At 43.3% G+C, this 20,870-nt stretch overlaps 1 protein-coding gene across 1 annotated transcript in view; it reads right to left on the bottom strand.

Moving 5' to 3' along the window:
• CHRNA4 (cholinergic receptor nicotinic alpha 4 subunit) overlaps window positions 1–20,870 on the bottom strand; it is an 86,367-nt gene that overhangs the window by 16,741 nt on the left and 48,756 nt on the right. Inside the window, exon 5 of the mRNA XM_026683401.2 lies at window positions 10,624–12,001. Coding sequence (XP_026539186.1) covers window positions 10,624–12,001 — 1,378 coding nt within the window. The remainder of the gene's footprint in view (window positions 1–10,623; window positions 12,002–20,870) is intronic.

Here is a 20,870-nt window from a genome sequence, read left to right as displayed (position 1 = left end):
GACTGTTTCAGTGTCCTGGGGGGGGGGTCACATGATCCCCTTTAGCGACCTTCTGACCAGCAAAGTCAATGGGGAAACCAGATTCACTTAACAACCGTGTTACTAACTTAAGAACTGCAGGGATTCACTTAACAACTGTGGCAAGGAAGGTCTTAAAAGGAAGCAAAATTCACTGAACAAATGTTTTGCTTAGCAACATAAACTTTGGGCTCAATTGTGGTCGTAAGTCAAGGACTTCCTGTAATGCTTTTGCAAAGCTTTGCAGGAGATGAGAAACAAAAACGCCAATAAAAAAATAAATACATTTTGCCCTTTTATGACAGCAAACCTCTGGCAGCTGAGACAAGACCTAGTCTACTCATACTGACTTACTACAAGCTTGTTGTAGTCCAAGGAAAGCCACTGGCTTTGAAGATTTCATCCCTAAATTGCCTTTTGGCTTTCTTTCCAAACTCTTTAGCTAAATCAAGAATCAATCATACTCCAAACAAGAAACTACCAACTCAGACAAACAAGCTAAGAGTAAACAAGAGCCCAATCAAGGAAACAACCAAGTCCAATCCCTCCAATACTGATAGGGCAAGCATATAAAATGAGACCAAATCCCACTTCCTGCTAGCACTGATGAGGTTACCCAGTGTGGTGATGAAATGTCTCCAGGAAAATAACAAAATCCAAATAACAGAGTTGGAAGCAGTGGTGGTATTCAGCTGGTTCACACCGGTTCAGGCAAACCGGTAGCAAGGATTAGGCATGGGTCGCCAAACTGGTACTAACTTCTGGCTGGCCATGCCCCTGACCGGGTCGACCCTCCCCTCCCCGTCCAGTCAGTCCTTATCGCGCATGCCCGACATCGCTGACTGCGTTCTTCCCTGCCCAGTCACTCCTTAAGATATTTCTTTTTTTTTTTAACCTCCTATGATCAGCTGGGCCAGGATTCCACTCGCTGTCTTACTGCTTCACCCCGGAGGCTTCCCTGAGGCCCAGGAAGGCAAAAAATGGAGGGGGGCACAGCTCCCCCCACCCCATGCTCCATTTTTCGCCTTCCTGGGCCCCAGGGAAGCCTTCTGGGAGCAAAAACAGCCCAAAATGGAGCATGGTGGGGGCTCCTGGTGCCCCTCACCAGGCTCCATTTTTTTCCTTCCTGGGCCCCAGAGAAGCCTTCTGGGAGCAAAACCACCATCCCCAGGAGGGTTGCTGGAGGCCCAGAAGACCCAAAAAATGGGGGGGGGGGGGTTGTTTGCTGCAAAAAAAAACACGCCCACATTTCTAAATGCAAATTCTGTTCCATGGGTTGATTGCTCTCACTGTCAGAAAGTTTCTCCTTATTTCCAGGTGGAATCTCTCCTTGATCAGTTTCCATCCATTATTCCTTGTTTGGCCTTCAGGTGCTTTGGAGAATAGCTTGACCCCTTCCTCCTCTCTGTGGCAGCCCCTCAAATATTGGAAGACTGCTATCCTGTCTCTCCCCGGTCCTTCTCTTCCCTAGACTAGTCAAGCCCAGTTCCTGTTCTTCACACATTTTAGTCTCCAGTCCCCTAATCATCCTGGTTGCTCTTCTCTGCACTTTTTCTAGAGTCTCAGCATCTTTTTTATAGTGTGGTGATCAAAACTGGATGCAGTACTCTAGGTGTGGTCTTACTAAGGCTTTATAGAGTGGTATTAGTACCTCTCTTGATCTTTATTGAATCCTTCTGTTAATGTAATTTACGATTGCATTGGCTTTTTTGGCTGCTGCTGCACACTGCTGGCTCATATTTAGCTGGTTGTCCACTAAGACTCCAAGATACCTCTCACAGTTACTGCCATTGAGCCTGGTTTCACCCAGTCTATATGTGTCCTTTTGGTTTTTCTTGCCTAAGTGTAGGACTTCATCACAGTTCAAACCTGAGCTACAAATGTTCTCTTCTATCTTCAGGCAAAGCCTCCCAGGTCTGCCATAGAGATGGGAGATTTTTGGCAAGGAACCCTACAGGCCATCCAGTCTGATTCACTGATCAGTGAAGGATCCTTCACAGTAATGTTTTTCAAACAGGTTTCCAGGAAAATTTAATGGGATTCTATGAAAGACCACGAGGAAAATGTTCTCTAGGATTTTCTCTCTCTTTTTTTTAAATCACTAAAGGACGGGTTGGACTAGAAGACCCCCAAGATCCCTTCCAACTCTGTTATTTTTGTTATTCTTGATTGAGGTTCCAAGATTTTTTGTTTTAATTAACAAACTCCAAAACCTGGAAAAAAAAAAACCAAAGCCCTCAGTATTAGACCATCCAGGGTCTGTTTGAGAACCTGTAATGAAGGAGAACTCATCATTTCATGTGGAAGCGTGTTCAGTGCTTGACAGACCTTATAGTTATCCTCTACTTAACAACCACAGTTGGCACCGACAACTCTGCTCCTAAGTAATGTGCTAGTTAAGCAAGAGATCGTGGGACTATAATTTTCAATTTCATTGGTGGCTGTCAGGTGCGAGAAGTCAGGAGCCAGGATGGAGTTCAAAAATACTGCAAGTTTATTTCACACTACCTATACAGGCAGTCTTTGACTTATGACCACAGTGGAGCCCAAAATTTATGTTGTTAAGTGAGTTGTGAAGTGAGTTTTGCTCCATTTTACTACAATAGAGTGGAGTAGAGTGGAATGAAGTCGAGCGGAGTGGAGCGGAGCAGAGCAGAGTTGGGTAGAGTAGAGTAGAGTAGAGTAGAGTAGAGTAGAGTAGAGTAGAGTAGAGTAGAATAACAGAGTTGGAAGGGACCTTGAAGGTCTTCTAGCCCAACCCCCTGCTTAGGCAGGAAACCCTAAACTACTTCCGACAAATGGTTATCCAATCTCTTCTTTAAAAAATCCAGTGTTGGAGCATTCACAACTTCTGGAGGCAAGTTGCTCCACTGATTAATTGTTCTCATTTCTCCTTAATTCTAGGTTGCTTCTCTCCTTAATTAGTTTCCACCCATTGGTTGTTGTCCTGCCTTCAGGTGTTTTGGAGAATAGCTTGACTCCCTCTTCTCTGTGGCAGCGCCTTAGATATTGGAATACTGCTATCATGCCACCCCTAGTCTCTTCTTTTCATTAAACTAGACATACCCAATTCCAGCAACCGTTCTTTATATGTTTTAGCCTCGTCCCCTAATCCTCTTTGTTGCTCTTCTTTGCAGTCTTTCCAGAATCTCAACATCTTTTTTAACACCGTGGCGACCAAAACTGGATCCAGTATTCCAAGTGTGGCCTTACCAAAGGATTATAAAGTTGCATTAACATTTCACTTCTGGCCACAGTTCTTAGGCGGTTGTTATATTGGTAACATGGTCATTAAGTGAATCTGGCTTCCCCATGGACTTTGCTGATCAGAAGGTCCCAAAAGTGGATCATAGGACCTCAGGATATGGCAACCATCATAAATAGGACCCCGTTGCCAAGCATTCAAATTTTGATCCAGTGTCCATTGGGGATGCTGCAATGGTTATAAGTGTGAAAATGGTCATAAGTCAGATTTTTCAATGGTGTTGCAACTTCAACAGGTCACTAAACAAATGGTTAGAAGTCAAGGACTACCTGGATACAAAAATGTGAACTACTAACTGTCAAGGTTGCCGCAAAGAAGGAGTCAAGCTATTCTTGATTAGATGGAAGCTAATCAAGGAGAGAAGCAACTTAGAACTAAGGATAATTAGAACAGTTAATCAGTGGAAAGATTTAACTCCAGAGGTTTGAGGTGCTCCAATGTTGGAGCTTTTAAGAAGAGACTGGACAACCATTTGTCTGAAATGGTATAGTTTCCTGCTTGGGCGTGGGTTGGACTAGAAGACCTCCAGGGTCCCTTCCAACTCTTTTATTCTGTTACTTTGTCATTCTGATTGACCCACAGTTTTCATTAACCCTAGGAAGAGAAGCTGCATAATCAAGTGAGCTCTTCCTGCTTTACTCCAACAAGTTGTGAGGTGATAAACTTCCCACTCTAATTGGAGTTGGATCATTATTTCCCACGCTGGCCCCCATACATGCCAGACACATAACGGTATAGTTCATCCTCACTAAATATGTAACCTTCCCTGGCTGATGCCTATATTAAGCAAGTCCATGGGTGGTGCGGGAGGGAGGGAGAGAGAGAGAGAAAAAATTGAAGAGCTATAAAGGTTGCCCATCAAAAGCAATCCTCTTTGTGAGTCATCTCCAAAGAAGGAATGACATTTACTATGGTTGTCTGGGGACAGAGAGTTTGGAGTTTTAAAATAAATCTTTATTAATGGTAAGCAAGCTGGCATTTTCCTTTGATTGTCAGAATAACAGAATTGGAAGGGACCTTGGAGGTCTTCTAGTCCAACCCCCTGCTCAAGCAGCAGACCCTATACTATTTCAGATAAATGGCTGTCCAATCTCTTCTGAAAAACCCTCCAGTGATGGAGCACTCACAATACCATCTTTTTAGGCATTCAAGTGGTGGGATTCAAATTGTTTTACTACCTGTGGGCATGGCTTGGTGGGCGTGGCAGGAGAAGGATATTGCAAAATCTCCATTCCCTCCCCACCCCACTAGCCTGCTTTGCAGGGCAACCAAAGAAGACCCAGCCGATCAGCTGGGACTCAATGGGAGGCAGAGAATAGATGGGGTGGAGCCAGTCAGAGGTGGGATTTGCCGGTTCTCTGAACTACTCAAAATTTCTGCTACTGGTTCTCCGGAACTGGTCAGAACCTGCTGAATATCCACCTCTGTATACCCACCTAGCCAGAAACATAGCTCTCCTCTAACTTGCTCCAATTTGTCCTTTTCAGAATTCTGATCCAGATTCTGCTTCCCCTGCATTGCTCCAAAAACTAGCATTTTTCTCGTTAGCGGCATTTTAGTTTGTATTGAATTAGTGATCACCAAGAGCCGGTGAAAGGGTTGAGTAGAAAGTAGGAGATGGTGAATTCTAGTCCAGACTTGGGCGGACTTTGAGCCAATCCCCTTTCTTTCAGCCCAGCCCATCTCAAAGGGTTGTGGGGAAAATAGGAGAAGGAAGGAGGACTGGGTATATTCGTTACTTATAAAGTTTAAAAAAAGGCAGGCTTAAAATAATAAAAGAAAATAAAAAGAAAATAATATAAAATAAATATCTTTTTCTTTCCATCCTTCTTTCCTTCCTTCTCTCATCTCCCTTCCTAACTTCCTTCCTCTCCCTCCCTTCTTCTTCCCATTTTTCTTTCCTTCCTTCCTCCCTATCTCTCCTTCATTACCTCTTTTCTTCCTCCCCCTTTCTCCATTCTCCCCTCTCCTTCCTTTCTTCCATTGCTGCTTCTTCTCATCCCTTTCTTTTTTCTTCCTTCCTTCCTTCCTTCCTTCCTTCCTTCCTTCCTTCCTTCCTTCCTTCCTTCCTTCCTTCCTTCCCTCTGTCTCTCTCTGTCTCTCTCTGTCTCTCTCTCTGTCTTGCTTTCTTTCTCTTTCTCTCCCTCTGTTTCCATCCTTTTCTTTCTCTCTTTTTTCTTTTTTTGCTGAGACTTCACAGGGTTCGTAGAGCACCACAAACACAAAGAGTTTTTGTTTAAGCTCAAAATCAAAAGAAGTATCAGATTTCCAGGCATCTGTTCCATCTCAGTTAAATGAAAGGGGTTTTGAACTATCTCCCTCCAGCTCACGATCGGTCTGACTCCCTTGCACATCGTTTGCTTGGTTTTCCTGAATGTTGAAATGCCTTTTTATCGCCACCGCCTCCTCCTTTCCCCCTGCCAGAAAACCTGAAAGGCTGGTCTCCCCTCCATTCCTTGCATTTTTCCATGGCTGCGTCACTCTTTTCAAATTCTAGAGTCATTTTTTTTTTTTTTGGTCAATTGTAGACACAAGGGATCACGCGGCCTGGTCTTGTCCTCGGCTTATCTAGAAAGACAAAGCCAATTAAACTCTTTAGAAAAATGAATGGTGAAACCTGCCTTTTTCTATCCCTTTTATCCCTTTTTTTTTTTATCGGCCTCTTGCAAGGGACACTCTCTCTGCTTCGAGATAAGAGTTTTATGGACAGCTTATTAGACTCAGCCATGTTTGATTCTCACTCCCTAGAGAGGATGTACCAGCAATGACAGGAACCATTAAAATACTTATTATTATACTTATTATCTTATTATACTTATTATACTTATACTTATTATACTTATTATTATGTTATTATACTTATTATCTTGTAAACAATTGGCAAATCAAATAAATAAATAAAATAAAATAAAAAATGCCCTGGTTGACTATGCATACAGACACCAACTGCTGTGATGTTCAGTTCTCACACCAATCCCAGGTGAGGCTATGGGTATTACCTATCTACAGGTAGTCCTCAACTTACAACAGTACGTTCAGAGACCATTCAAAGTTACAATGGCATTGAAAAAGTCACTTATGACCATTTTTTTTGCACTTACAACCAGAGGTGGCATTTAGCAAGTTCGGGCCAGTTCTGGAGAACTGGTAGTAGAAATTTTGATTAGTTCAGAGAACTGGCAAATACCGCCTCTGACTGGCCCTGCCCCCATCTATTCTCTGCCTCCCGAGTCCCAGCTGATCAGTTGGGTCTCCTTTTGTTGCCCTGCACAGGAGAATGGAGCTGGAAAGCAGGTTAGTGGGGTGGGGAGGGAATGGGGATTTTGCAGTATCCTTCCCCTGCCACACCCACCAAGCCACGCCCACAGAACCGGTAGTAAAAAAAAATATTGAATCCCACTACTGCTTACAACCTTTGCAGCATTCCTATGGTCACAGGATCAAAATTCAGACGCTTGGCAATTGGCATGTAAGTTTGGCAGTTGCAATATCCCAGGATCAACGATTTCTGGAGGTGAGCTACTCCTCCATTGGTTGGTTGCTCTCACTGTTGGGGAATTCCTCCTTAGTTCTAGGTTGCTTCTTTCCTTGCTTAGTTTCCATCCGTTGCTTCTTGTCTTCCATAGCACCGGAGGGGAAGGACAAGAAGCAACAGATGGAAACTAATCAGAGAGAGAAGCAACTTAGAACTCAGGATAAAATTTCCTAACGGTGCGAAAATCAACTTGCTTTCAGAAGTTGTGGGTTGTCCATTACTGGAGGCTTTCAAAAAGAGACTGGACAATCATCTAGCTGAAATGGTAAAGGGTCTCCTGCTCAAGCAGGGGTTGGACTAGAGGACCTCTGGGGTCCCTTCCAATTCTATTATTTTAGCTTCTAAGTGATTCCTTTTTGCAACCAAGCAGTGGATAACCAGTTAAATATGACCCAGTGAGGCGGCAACCAAAAAAGCCAATGCAATCCTAAATTGCATTAACAGAGGGATACAATCAAGATCAAGGGAAGTATTAATACCACTCTATAAAGCCTTAGTAAGACCACACCTAGAGCACTGCATCCAGTTTTGGTCACCAGAGTATTAAAAAAGATGTTGAGACTCTAGAAAAAGTGCTGGGAAGAGCAACCAGGACTGGAGACTAAAACATATGAACAATGGTTGCAGGAACTGGGCCTGGCTAGTCTAGTGAAGAGATGGACCAGGGGAGACAGGAGAGCATCTTCCAATATTTGAGGGGCTGCCACAGAGAGGAGAGGGGACAAGCTATTTTCCAAAGCACCTGAAGGCCAGACAAGGAATAATGGATGGAAACTGAACAAGGAGAGATTTAACCTGGAAATAAGGAGAAATTTTCTGACAGTGAGAACAATCAACCGATGGAACAGAAGTTGTCCTCGGAAGATGTGAGAGCTTCATCCCTGGATGCTTTCAAGAAGAGACTAAAGTGCCATTTGTCAGAAATGGTGTAGGGTCTCCTGCTTGGGCAGGGGTTTGGACTAGGTGACCTACACGGTCCCTTCCAATTCTGTTAATCTGTTAAAGCAAGGTCAATGGGGAAGCCAAATTCACTTAACCACCATGTTACTAACAAGAACTGAAATGATTTGCTTAACAACTGTGTCAAGAAAACTCGTAAAATGGGGCAAAACTCACTTAACAACTATCCTACTTAGCAACAAAGGAAATTTTGTGCTCCACTGTGGTCATAAGCCAAGGACTACCTGTTTCTTTTACTTTCAAAGAGTCCTAATGATCTTCTCTAGCCTCTTCTGGTATTTTCCTCCTGCGGGAAATGTCACGGCAGAAGGGAGCGTGTTCCATATAGAGCCAGGAAAATATATATATATCTAAAGCCCGAAGCTCAGTTTCAAGGTTCAGTTGTCAGCAGCTGAAAAAACTTGGGGAGGTTCACCAAGAAATGGAGAAGGACGCTAAGCTAGAAACAAATAAATTAGAAGGAGGAGGCGAAGAGGTCCTTGGGCCAGGAGGCAGACATCAGCAAGGAAGCTGGGTGAGAAGGTTACAGTAGCAGTCCCGTTGATTTATTTCCAGCCGAGAGGCCAAAAGGCATTTGACAGGACAGGCAGAGGCAACCTCATAGTCTTTGTCCCACCTGCTGTTTTCATGCTTCAAACATCATCCCGGTTCCTAAGAAATCTTCCACAGAAGACTTGTATACAGTAGCTCTCAACTTACCACAGTTCATTTAGTGACTGTTCAAAGTTACAATGGCACTTGCGACCATTTTTGTGACTTACGACCATTTTTCACCGGGTTATGGCCTTTGCAGCAATGCCCATGGTCACATGATCAAAATTCAGATGCTCGGCGACTGGTCCATATTTATGACTGTTGCTGAATCACAGGGTCGCGTGTAGTGACTTTGGAAGCCAGATTGTCATGCCCCTGTCAGAGTCTGAATCCGAGGAGGAAGATAAACAGCTGACAGGGAGTGGGAGTGTGGCTCCATTGGCTGTGGAGGAAACTGGGGTAGGGCAAAGTCCAGCTGGGCAGAAAGGGGGAGAGGTAGAACAAGGGAGAGGAAATTCAGAGGAAGACCCAGCTCCCCCCTTCTTCATCCTAGGGCATGCTGGGAGGAACGGAGAAGAGAGCAATGTGGGTTGCATGACTTATGGGAGAGAAAAGGGCCTGATTCCCTTCGTTAGGCATACCCGGGAAGAGAGTTTAAGAAAGAAGAAGCTGAGAGCAGCGGTTGCTGGGAACAAATATGAGTTTATCTTGTGTTGACTTTGGTTATCTGCATTCCTGGCGTCCTCCCAACTGGGTTGATTTACTGATGTTCCTTCATGTCTGGAATTCCTTCTCTTGCCCTGCTGGACTAATTACCCCATCTTGCCTTGATTGGACTTATAGTTACAGTTTTTGTTGACCGCATTTTGGACTTGATTCTCTGCAGCCAATGGCTGGTCCTGGGAGAGTTTTTCTCCAGCCCAGAAGGTAACCAGGACATTGGGGGCAAAGTTGGAGCTAATAAAAGTACTCCTACTGATTATCTGACCGTGTTGCCTTTGTGCCACACCCCAGGTCATCACACCAGATTCACTTAACAACCATGTTTACAAATGTATATCAACTGCAGGGATTCGGTTAACATGCATGGCAAGAAAAGTCATAAATGGAGCAAATCTCACTTAATAAATTTCTCATTTAACAACATACATTTTGGGCTCAATTGTGGTAAGTTGAAGAGTACCTGTATTGCATGGGTCAGGAGGAGGGCTGAGGAGACACCTGTATACCCTTCACATCCTGGACATAAACTATTTCAAGTCCTCCCCTCGGGATGGCGCTACAGGGCATTGCAGGCGAAACCAGCTGGATACAGGCCTAGGTTCTTCCTTTGGACCATTGCTTTGCTGAATATCTAATTCTTGCAGATCCGTCTAACAGCTGTACATATTTACCCATGAAGTATGGCTGTAATATTATCACTTATCCTTCTTATTACCTTCTTTATTGCTCACCTCCTATCGGTATGATGATGGTGATTCTCTCTGTTGCTTTACATATACACTGAGAGTTTCTGAATTAAACCTATGTATAAAAATTGCAAACTGACAGACTCACACCAAAGTGTGCATGAAAGTGCAAAGCAAGCTAATGTAAAAATACAATTAATCTCCCATGCTGGCTGGGAAATTCTGGGAGTTGAAGTCCAGGTATCCTAAAGTTGCCAGGAGTTTATACTCCTCCCTCCCTCCCTCCACTTCTTCTTCCCATGTCCTTTCTTTCTTTTTCGTTCTTTCTTTCCTTCCTTCTCTCTCCCTCCCTCCCCTTCTCTTTCTCTCTTTCTTTCTCTCTCTCTCTCTCTTTATCTCTCTCCCTCACTCTCTTTCTTTCTCTCTCTTCCTTCCTCCCTTCTCAAATTTATATGCCACCCATCTCACTTATCACATGAATCTTATATAACTTTGATATTTTCATTATTTAACTAATTTCTTTGTGGGTGTGGGTGTCCTGTATACATCTCCACGTTGCCATAAGTTCTTTGGGGACCAAAGTTTGAGCACAGAGAACACACCTCTCTGACCAAATTGGGCACAACAGTCCCCTTCCCCTAAATTCATCTCCTGAAACACATAATTCCAACTCAGAACCTGCTGCAATGAACCGGAGTTAGAAAAAAAACTCATTTGGGGGCCCTCCTGAGCATAACTTAAATTTTAAACTTAAATAACTTAAATTAAATGTTTTGCATTCCACCCAAGACACGAATTCTACAAGCGCTACTAAATGGTATCAAAAGTCCCATCCATCCAGTTTTTTGGCTTGCCGGGAACAAGCGATGAGAAATAAGGACTCGCTTTTTTTTGGTACTTACTGAGAAATCAGCGTCTTCTGCTCTCAAGTGGTCTGCGATATAATGCACGCCTTCCACGGCTAACTTCAAGGCAGGGGACATGAGCAAGAACTGTTGCTCCTTGTGGGTTTTGCTCCCTTGTCCCGAAGTGCTGGCGGATTCCTTCTTTTTACATTTACATTTACAATGGGGGGCTTTGGCTTTGGGCTGGTCCACATTCAGATGGCACTGTGGGGATGCCGGGGACCCACTGGATTGGCCGTTGGTTTGGGACGCCTCTTCTTGCAAGTAGCAATATTGGATGCTTTTGGATCGGTAACGTATGGTCCCTTCTTCAGCTTTTCCTGGGCTGCTGTACATCTGCTGGACGCTTAAGGATCGGCCTTTACCAATTGAGCTAGACTGAAGGTCTCCAAGAGGGTGACTGGGAGGCTGGAGGGAGGTGCAGCTACCTCGGGTGGGTTCTGGGCGCAGCATTGAATACTGGCCAGAGGGTGACTTACACACCGGCTGTGGGCTTTTGGGGTCCCCGAGATGGGTTCCCAGGGATGATGTAGGGGACTCTTCGTTGCTCTGCGGGCTGATGGATGAGGAGGTGATAAAGTTGGGCTCCACTTCCGTCTCCGACCAAAACCGTTGCGAGTTGGCAATTTTGTGCATGGATTCGATGAGCTTCTTGCAGTTGTCCTTCACCGTCGAAGGGCGTTTCATGAAGAGAAGGCGCGGGACGACGTCCAGGAAAACCCTCCGCACCCAGTCGGGCATGGTGTGGGTCCGAGGGGAACGATGGTGGACGTTCAGCACGAAGACGGTGATGATGATGGACAAGGTGACGAAGATCATGGTGAAGAGGAGGTACTCGCCGATCAAGGGGATGACCAAGGACGTGGAGGGGATGATCTCGGTAATGAGAAGAAGGAAGACAGTCAAGGACAGCAGGACAGAGATGCAGAGGGTGATCTTCTCTCCACACTCAGAAGGCAAGTAGAAGACCAAGACGGTCAAACATGAGATCAGGAGACAAGGAATAATCAAATTGATGGTGTAGAACAGAGGGAGACGCCGGATGATGAAGGAATAGGTGATGTCTGGATAGATCTCCGAACAGCACTCGTACTTCTTGATGTTGTAGTTGCCCACGGCATTGATGATCACCCATTCACCACTCTCCCAGTAATCCAGCTGATCCACATGGCGGTGCATGCTTTCTAGGTCGATCTTGGCCTTGTCGTAAGTCCACGAACCAAATTTCATGGTGCAGTTCTGCTGGTCAAAGGGGAAGAAAGTGACGTCGATGCTGCAGGAGCTTTTGTAGATGGCGGGAGGCATCCATTTAATCCGACCGTCGTAGAAGAGGTGGGCTTTGGTCAGGTGGGTGACTGCAAAATCCCCATCGGCGCTGTGGGAGGTAAGGAGAAGAAAATACAGAATGGGTTTTTTTTTGTGTGGGGGGGTCCAAAAGCACCAGAAAGCAAGACATGAAAACAATGGATGGAAACGAATCAAGGAGAGAAGCAACCTCTTAAATTTTGTATTGCATGGAAGAGGAATTTTCTATACCAAGGCTCAAGAGTTGGGATCCTCCTTATTATCAGATAGAAGAGGGGAGTTAGCCCATTCCCCAAAAGCACCTGAGGGCAGGACAAGCAATCATCTTCTTTTAATGACCTCATAATCCCTTGCAGAGTGTAGTCTGGGCCAACTGAATGGAGCTGAGTGTTTCCTGGCCAGATGCCCTTCCTGTCGCCAGTGCGGAGTTTTGTTCAGCAGATGCATTCTCATGGTGCCCAGAGAGAGAGAAATATCTGCCTCTACCTAGGATCGAACTCACAGCCTCCTGATTGTGAGTTGAGAGCTCCACCTCTAAGCCACCGCACCATTCTGAGGGCAGGTCAAGCAATAATAGGTAGAAATTAATGAAGGAGAGATCCAACCTAGAATGAAGGAGAAACTTCTTAACAGTGAGAGCAATTAAAGAAGCTCCCCTCCAGAAGTTTTGGGTGCTTCATCACTAGAGTTTTTTAAAACAATGGTTTTGAACAACCATTTGTCTCAAATGGTATTTGGTCTCCAAGGTCTCTCCCAGCTCTATTCTGACTGACTGGATCATCCAAAAGGGATTTGGATGTTTCTCACGGGCTTTGATTCAGTGATGACTGACCCAGCAAATAAACAGGCAGACAGGCTGGAAAAAAAATGGGCTACGGCTGGCTGGCTCACTGTTTACATTTCCCTTGCTACCTTCAAGCTGCCGATTGAGTCTCGGTCCAGTCAACATTCTTTACTAAAATATTCATCAAGGCCATAACTATGCTGAATTATCCTCACTGCACTGTCACTTTAAGGTCCTTTGTGTTTCCAATGAGTAAAAGCCCTGGGCGCATCTTCCCTTAATGGGAGATATATTTTGGGGTTTCTTCCCCAAACCCCCAAAACTTTAACCTTAGACTGTCTACTATTGACCTCACCCCTTTCCTAAGAGGTCTGTAGGGGGCGTGCATAAGCGCACCAACGTGCCTACCGTCCCTGTCCTATTGTTTCTTTTCTTCTTCTTCTGTGTATCCATGCTTATACTTATACCTGTTGTCTTATAATCGCTTGACAAAATAAAATAAATAAATTATTGGCTAGCTGAAAACAAAAAAGATCAAAATGCTGAGTAAGCTAGTAGCTAGGGATACCACCAAATCGGAGGTTATCATCAAGTAGATTTTTTTTTCCCTCCTCCATGTCGGAAACACTGTAATGCCAGGCCAAATTTTTCCTAATTTATTCCCATCCATAGTTGGAAATGACTATCAAAGCAAAGCACAAACACAAAACAAACACACACACACACACACACACACATGCATTTCAAGTTTCGGACAGCCCTGGCTCCCAAGTATGGGCTATGTGTGATGCTGGAGCAAATTTTCATAATTTGTTCTCATCCACAAGAGGGAAAACTCTGTGAAAACAAAGCACACACACACACACACACCACAGAGAGAGAGAGAGTGGGAAATCTCTGCCAGAGCAAAGCACAAATACACACAAACACAAGCACACACAAACACAAGCACTTGAAGTTTTGTACAGTCCTACTTCACAGTTACTATTTCTGGCTGTTTTCGCTTCTGCTTTGTGGGATGCTAGGACGCAAAGTTTCTTAATTTATTCTCATCCAGAGTGGGAAATGACTGCTGAAGCAAAGCACAAAACACACACACACACAATTCAAGTTTCATACAGCCCTGGCTCCCAAGTATTTTGTTTGGGCTATGTGTGATGCCGGGGCAAATTTTCATAATTTATTCCCATCCACAAGTGGGAAAGTTCTGTGAAAACAAAGCACACACACACACACACACATTGGAAAATCCCTTTGCACAATATTGGAAAAATGAGAACACCCCATCAGATGAAAATATAATTTGGAAAATACTGAATTGTGTAAAGATAGATAGACTGACATTGAAATTAAAAGATAAAGGAGATACAGAGTATTACTTAACATGAAATAGGTTTTATCAATGGTTAGAAAGGAGAGGTAGAAATTAGATGAAGAAAGAGCATTGTTATGTATAAATTAAACATGAATGTTGTTTGTAATGATAAGTATGCTAATATAATCAATAGGATTATAAATAAAGGAACACAATTATAAATGTGGTTGGAATCGTTGTATTGTACTACTACTACTGCTATGAGTATATATGTTATTATTTCTTTTTTCTTTTTATTTTGTAAAATGTTTTGCCCGGACAGTACACTGTATTCAAACTGTTTATATATAAGTAAAAAAAAAAATTGACTCAAAAAAAAAAAACACCAGTGGAAAATCCCTGCCAAAGTACAAATACACACAAACACAAGTACACAAGCTTCATGAAATCCAACTTCACAGTGACTTTTTCTGGCTGTTTTCACTTCGGGTGAAAACTTTGGAAACGGTGGGGTTCTGGGACAAAAAGTTTAATAATTTATTTCTATCCACAATGGGAAAATCTCTGCCAACTGACCCACAACCCCCACAGAAGCACAAGTGCCAGTCGAATTACACTCCTGTCTCAAAAGCAGGCAGATTTCCACTCCAGGTGACAGACGTAACATGGTTTGGTTCTGCAACCCAACAGGGCAGACACAGACTTCAGAGGATAAGTCCTCACATCCCGGACATAAACTGTTTCAACTCTTTACTTCAAAATGATGCTATAGAGCACTGTAAAAGTTACAGCGGCATGGGGGGGAAAAGTGACTTCTTTCTGTGCCAACTTAGAAAACTCAAACTGCTCAAGGAGCTGCTGATCCAGTTCTACAGAGGAACTATTGAGTCTGTCGTCTGCACCTCTATAACTGTCTGGTTTGGTTCTGCAACCCAACAGGACAGACACAGACGTCAGATGGTAATTAGGACTGCAGAAAACAAAATTACTACCCACCTGCCTTCAATCGAGGACCTGTATACTGCACGAGTCAAAAAGAGGGCTGTGAAAATATTTACAACCTGGACATAAACTCCTACCCTCAAAACGACACTATAGAGCACTGCATACCAGAACAACTAGACACAAGGACAGTTTTTCCCCGAACGCCATCACTCTGCTAAACAAATAATTCCCTCAACCCTGTTCAACTATTACAAAGTCTGCACTACTATTACTATTAAACTTCTCATCACTCCTTATCACCCTTCCCCTCCCACTTGTGACTGCAGGACTGTAACTTTGTCGCTGGTATCCTTATGATATGGACTGTTTCCTAGTATGATTTGATTGCTTATTGTACCCTATGACTATCATTAAATGTTGTACTTTATGATTCTTGACTTTTGACAAATGCATCTTTTCTTTTACGTACACTGAGAGCATTTGCACCAAGACAAATTCCTTGTGTGTCCAATCACACTTGGCCAATAAAGTATTCTATTCTATTCTATTCTATTCTATTCTATTCTATTCTATTCTATTCTATTCTATTCTATTCTATTCTATTCTATTCTATTCTATTCTACTCTACTCTACTCTACTCTACTCTACTCTACTCTATATCTATATCTATTCTATTCTATTCTATTCTATTCTACTCTATTCTTCTCTACTCTGCTCTACTCTACTCTACTCTACTCTACTCTACTCTACTCTACTCTATTCTACCCCATTATATTCTACTCCATTCCATTCCATTCTATTCTATTCTTCTATTCTATTCTTTGCCATCTTGCAAACTGCACCCCCATAAAAGCACAACAGAGCATTTCAATATACTTATGGTGCACAAAAGCAATCAACTATTCCTGAAAATATTTTGCAAATGTCACCAGGCTTCTTCTACTACTGCTGACTTTCTAGGGAAGGCAAGCCTCCATCTTCTTCACCTATGAAGATTCGACAGCAGCAGCTACTTTGAAACCTATTTGCAAATGACTGCAAAGGGTAAAATGTAGATTAAGCTCTTCCTGATAATTAAATTCCTCCCCCACCCCCCTCCCATCATCAAACCTTGACACGTTTTCAGAAAACTCTGGATCGGCCAGCCTATTGGTTCATGTCACACCAAATTTATTGATTGACAAACGGTGTTCATTTTCTCCGCTTCCAAATGCCACACACTGTGCGTCTCAGCCTGGGCGAGTTAATTATTCAGCCTGTTTTATAAGTAAATGAAAATATCAGTCTAGTCTCTCACTACGGGAGATCATTAAATCCTATTTGTCATCATGCGAGGATTTTTCCTGACCGGTTTCCAAAACTGACCTACACGACTCTCCTTTTTAAAGGGATGGTAGAAGGACTGCAAAATCGATGGATCAGAAAATGCAAATTACGACCACAGCTGAGGTAGCCCTCGCCTTATGACCACAAACTGAGGTAAAAATTTCCATTGCTAAACAAGACAGTTGTTAAGGAGTTGTTAAGACAGGAGTTTTGCTTCATTTTACAACCTTTTTTGCTGCAGTTGTTAAGTGAATCACTGCAGCTGTTTGGTTAGTAACCCAGTTGTTAAGTGAATCTGGCTTCCCCAGTGATTTCATCAGAAGATCGTCATGTGATTGTAAGCAATTAACAAACCAAATAAAAGAAATAAATAAAAATAAAAGTTCTGGAGAACCGCTAGCGGAAATTTTGAGTAGTTCAGAGAACTGGCAAATACTATCTCTGACTGGAGATTTGACAGTATCCTTCCCCTGCCATGCCCACCAAGCCATGCTCACAGAACTGGTAGTAAAAAAAATTTGAATCCCACCACTGCTTCAGGTGCCTTGGAAAGTAGCTTGACCTACCTCCTCTCTGTGGGAGCCCCTCAAATATTGGAAGATTGCTGTCCTGTCTCCCCTGGTCCTTTTCTTCCCTAGAGTAGCCATGCCCAGATCCTGCAACCATTCTTCATATGTTTATTTTTATTTATTTTCCAAAACACCAGACAGCAGAACAAGAAACAACGGATGGAAACTAATCAAGGAGAGAAGCAACCTGGAATTAAGGAGAAACTTGCAAACAGTGAGGACAATGAACCTGTGGAACAGCTTGCCACCAGAAGTTGTGGGTGCTCTAACCCTGGAGGTTTTTAAGAAGAGCCTGGAGTGTCACTTGACTGAAATGATATAGGGTCTCCTGTTTCAGCAGGGGGCTGGACTAGAAGACCTCCAAGGCCCCTTCCAGTTCTATTCTGATTATGATTCTGTTTTAGTCTCCAGTCCCCTCATCATCCTGGTTGCTCTTCTCTGCACTCTTTCTAGAGTCTCAACATCTTTTTTATAGTGTGGTGATCAAAACTGGATGCAGTGCTCCAGGTGTGGTCTTACTAAGGCTTTACAAAGTAGTCTTAGTACCTCACTTGATCTCAATTGCATCCCTCTGTTAATGCAATTTAGGATTGCATCGCCTTTTTGGGCTGCTGCCGCACACGGTTATAGATACATGTTAGTTGCCAAGTGGCTGGATTTTTATCGTGTGACCCTGGGGACAAGCAAAGTCAATGAAGAAGCTAGATTCACTTAACAACCATATTACTAACTTAGTAACTGCAGGGATTCCTTTAACAATTGCAAAAGATCATATAATGGGCAGGACTCACTTGACAAATGTTTTGCTTAGCAACATAAATTTTGAGCTGAATTGTGGTTGTAAATCGAGGACTATCTGTACTGAAGTTAAATTAAGGCTTGCCAAAGAGGCAGAATTATTTTTGTAAGCACAGTACCAAAAGTTCACCAATTTGTATGGAAGAGGAGAAAAAAAGAATAGATCAGTTTGGTTTATCGACTTTTAAACAGCCAAATCCAGCTACTGGGCAACTTCACCACTTTCTAATTTTGTGAGATTTGTGATATTTACTCCAAAGAGCAATACTTTAGAGAAATATATATTCAGCACAAGGAAAAAGATATATTCGGTGCTGCTGGATTTAGAAGCGGCTTTAAAAAGTTGGCAGAAAAATATTCTGCGGCTGAATATATGCAGAATGCTGACTTCTGAGCCAGTTAACGCCAACTGGATATATTTCTTGATTTTGTTTTTGAAGGAATTTCTCCCAAGGTAGCAAATGAACTGAAAGAAATTATTATTTTTTTCCCTCTGGAATGTCTATCTTTTACAAAGGTATCCAATCCGGCTACTTTAAGATCTGTGGACTTCAACTCCCAGAATTTCTCGGCCAGCCATGATAGTTGGGGAATTCTGGGAGTTGAAGTCCGCAGGATTTAAAAGTTGCCAAGATTGGAACCTCTTGTGTTAAAACATTTAAATCTGGTTAATTGATAGAGTCATCTTATTGGTGAGATGGGCAGTATATAAATATAATAAATAAATAAATATAAGTAAATAATTAAAGAGGGGAGCCAGGATCCCACAGTGGAGAAGAAGAAGGCAGGGATTTGAGTTTGGTGGAAGTTAGGAAGTCTTTTATTCAGCACAAGTAGTCCTTGTTTAGTGACCATTCAAAGTTACAACGGCACTTTTAAAAAGTGACTTACAACCTGTTTCCATACTGATGACCCTTGCAGCGTCCCTGTAGCTTGCTAACTTTGAGTGCTTGCTAACTGGCATATATACAGGTAGTTCTCGACCTACAGCAGCTCATTTAGTGACCATTCAAAGTTACAACAGCATTAAAAAAGTGACAAGTAAAATCAAAGAGGAAACTAGATTCACTTAACAACCGTGTTACTAACTTATCAACTGCAGTGATTCACTTAACAACTGTGGCAAGAAAGTGTTGTGGCTCGCCGGCGTCTAGCAGAGCTGGCAGCAGAGTCAGACAGTAAGGAGGTTGGGGAGGAACATGGGCCAGTCCTGTAGGCTGAGGAAGGCTCGGACGAGGGCTCTGCGTCAGAGGCAGTGATGGGGCCAGGACAGTCTGGCAGTCATCAGCTGCCTTGAGGCGGGGGAGCAGCTGTTGCCGGTTCCCAGCCTGCACATGCGCAGAGCTGCCAAAAGAAAAGAGCAATTATGAATAAAGGGTTGATGTGGGAGTAAGGCCACAGGTGGATGGTGAATGGCCCCTCCCATAGGGATTAAAAGAGGAGCAAAAGGGGAGGGGGCTTTTGAAGGAAACGATTCGTTCGTTGCAGCAGTGTGAAGATCTGACTGTGCATCTCAGAGACTCTGTGCTGAATCCTTCCTTGTCAGCACTGCGGTTTGGAAATATTTACTTGGCAGCTCTCCAGGCTATATAAGGTCTGTGCTCCTAATTTCACCCTTGAGAGACTGTTTGCCAGGCCTTTGGCTGAAAGTGAAGGCAAGAAATTCACTTTAGTTGAATAAAAGGGGTTTTGCCAGGACAAAGAGTCTGCTTAGTGCTTTTGGGGGGAAGCCTAGTTCAGAAAAGTGAGATTGTAAAATGGGGCAAACCTCTCTGAGCAACTGCCTTGCTTAACAACAGAAATTTTGAGCTCTATTGGGGTTGTAAGTCAAGGACCACCTGTACTTGCGAAGGTTGCATTGTCCCGGGGGAGGAGACATTAATGAACTGGAGACATTAAGTGAATCTGACTTCCTTCATTGACTTCGCTAGTTGGAAGCTGGCTGGGAAAGATACCAATGGTGACCGCGGGACAGTTACGACGGTGCCACAAATGGTTGTAAGTCAAGGATTACCCGTAGCCTTATTTTTTCCTTAAAGAATCTCCAGCCAGAGATTTCTGCCAGACCACTGCAGCACCAGCAGATACCAAAAAAGAGAGAAAAAGTTATGTTTTGGTTTACTAAGGTAATTCCATTGGTTCAAAGGGGTAAGAAACTTGGCTGGCCCCTCGTCCAAACTATTTTACTGCAGATTAATGCTACTTTGTCAAGAAACCTCGCTGAAGCAGGCTGCAGATGGAGCAATTAAAAGTAAGTACTCTACCAGGGAGGACAATCGTTTGGAAGGAGACCAGGTATCTCTGGGGGAAAATGCCTCTCTAAATGCAGGGGTCTCCAACCTCGGCAACCTTAAGATTTTTGCACTTCAACTGCCAGAATTCCCCCAGCCAGCATGGCCAATGTTTTACTGATCAATTTGACAACTTTTGCAACATACGACCGTAATGGGCCATTGTACAGGTAATCTTCGACGTACAACTGTCATGTCGAGGTCTATTTGTGGACTATTGTGTGCATGTCAGACCAGAATATGGTATAAAGCAGTGTCTCTTAAACTTGGCAACTATAGTCCTCGGTTTGGTTGTAAGTTGAGGACTATCTATAGTCCACTTGTTTGTAAGTGGAGGACTATCTATAGTCCATTTGTTTACTGACTGTTCAAAGTTACAGTGGCACTGAAAAAAGTAAATATAACAGAATAGCAGAGTTGGAAGGGACCTTGGAGGTCTTCTAGTCCAACTCCCTGCTCAGACAGGAAACCCTATACCAAAGGTCCCCAAACTTGGCAACCTTAAGACTTGTGGACTTCAACTCCCAGAATTCCTGAGCTAACATAACTGGAGGAGGAATTCTGGGAGTTGAAGTCCACAAGTCTTAAAGTTGCCAAGTTTGGGGACCCCTGCCCTATACCATTTTAGGCAAATGGTTGCCCAGTCTCTTCTTAAAAACTTCCAGTGTTGGAGCATTCACAACTTCTGGAGGCAAGTTGATCCACTGGTTAATTGTCTTCCCTGTTAGGAAATTTCTCCTTAATTCTAGGTTGCTTCTCTCCTTGATTAGTTTCCATCTGTTGCTTCTTGTCCAGCCTTCAGGTGTTTTGGAGAATAGCTTGACCCATTCTTCTTTGTGGCAGCTGCTCAAATATTGGGAAACTGCTATCCTGTCACTCCTAGTCCTTCTTTTCATAAAACTAGACATACC

The sequence above is a fragment of the Notechis scutatus genome, chromosome 3 (genome assembly GCF_049901735.1).
Source record: "Notechis scutatus isolate UNSWTSFEM ecotype Mainland chromosome 3, rNotScu1.2, whole genome shotgun sequence".
In the NCBI taxonomy this organism is placed as follows: Eukaryota; Metazoa; Chordata; class Lepidosauria; order Squamata; family Elapidae; genus Notechis; species Notechis scutatus.
Note: the sequence above shows the minus strand (reverse complement) of the source record. Positions and strands in the feature narration are given on the sequence as shown.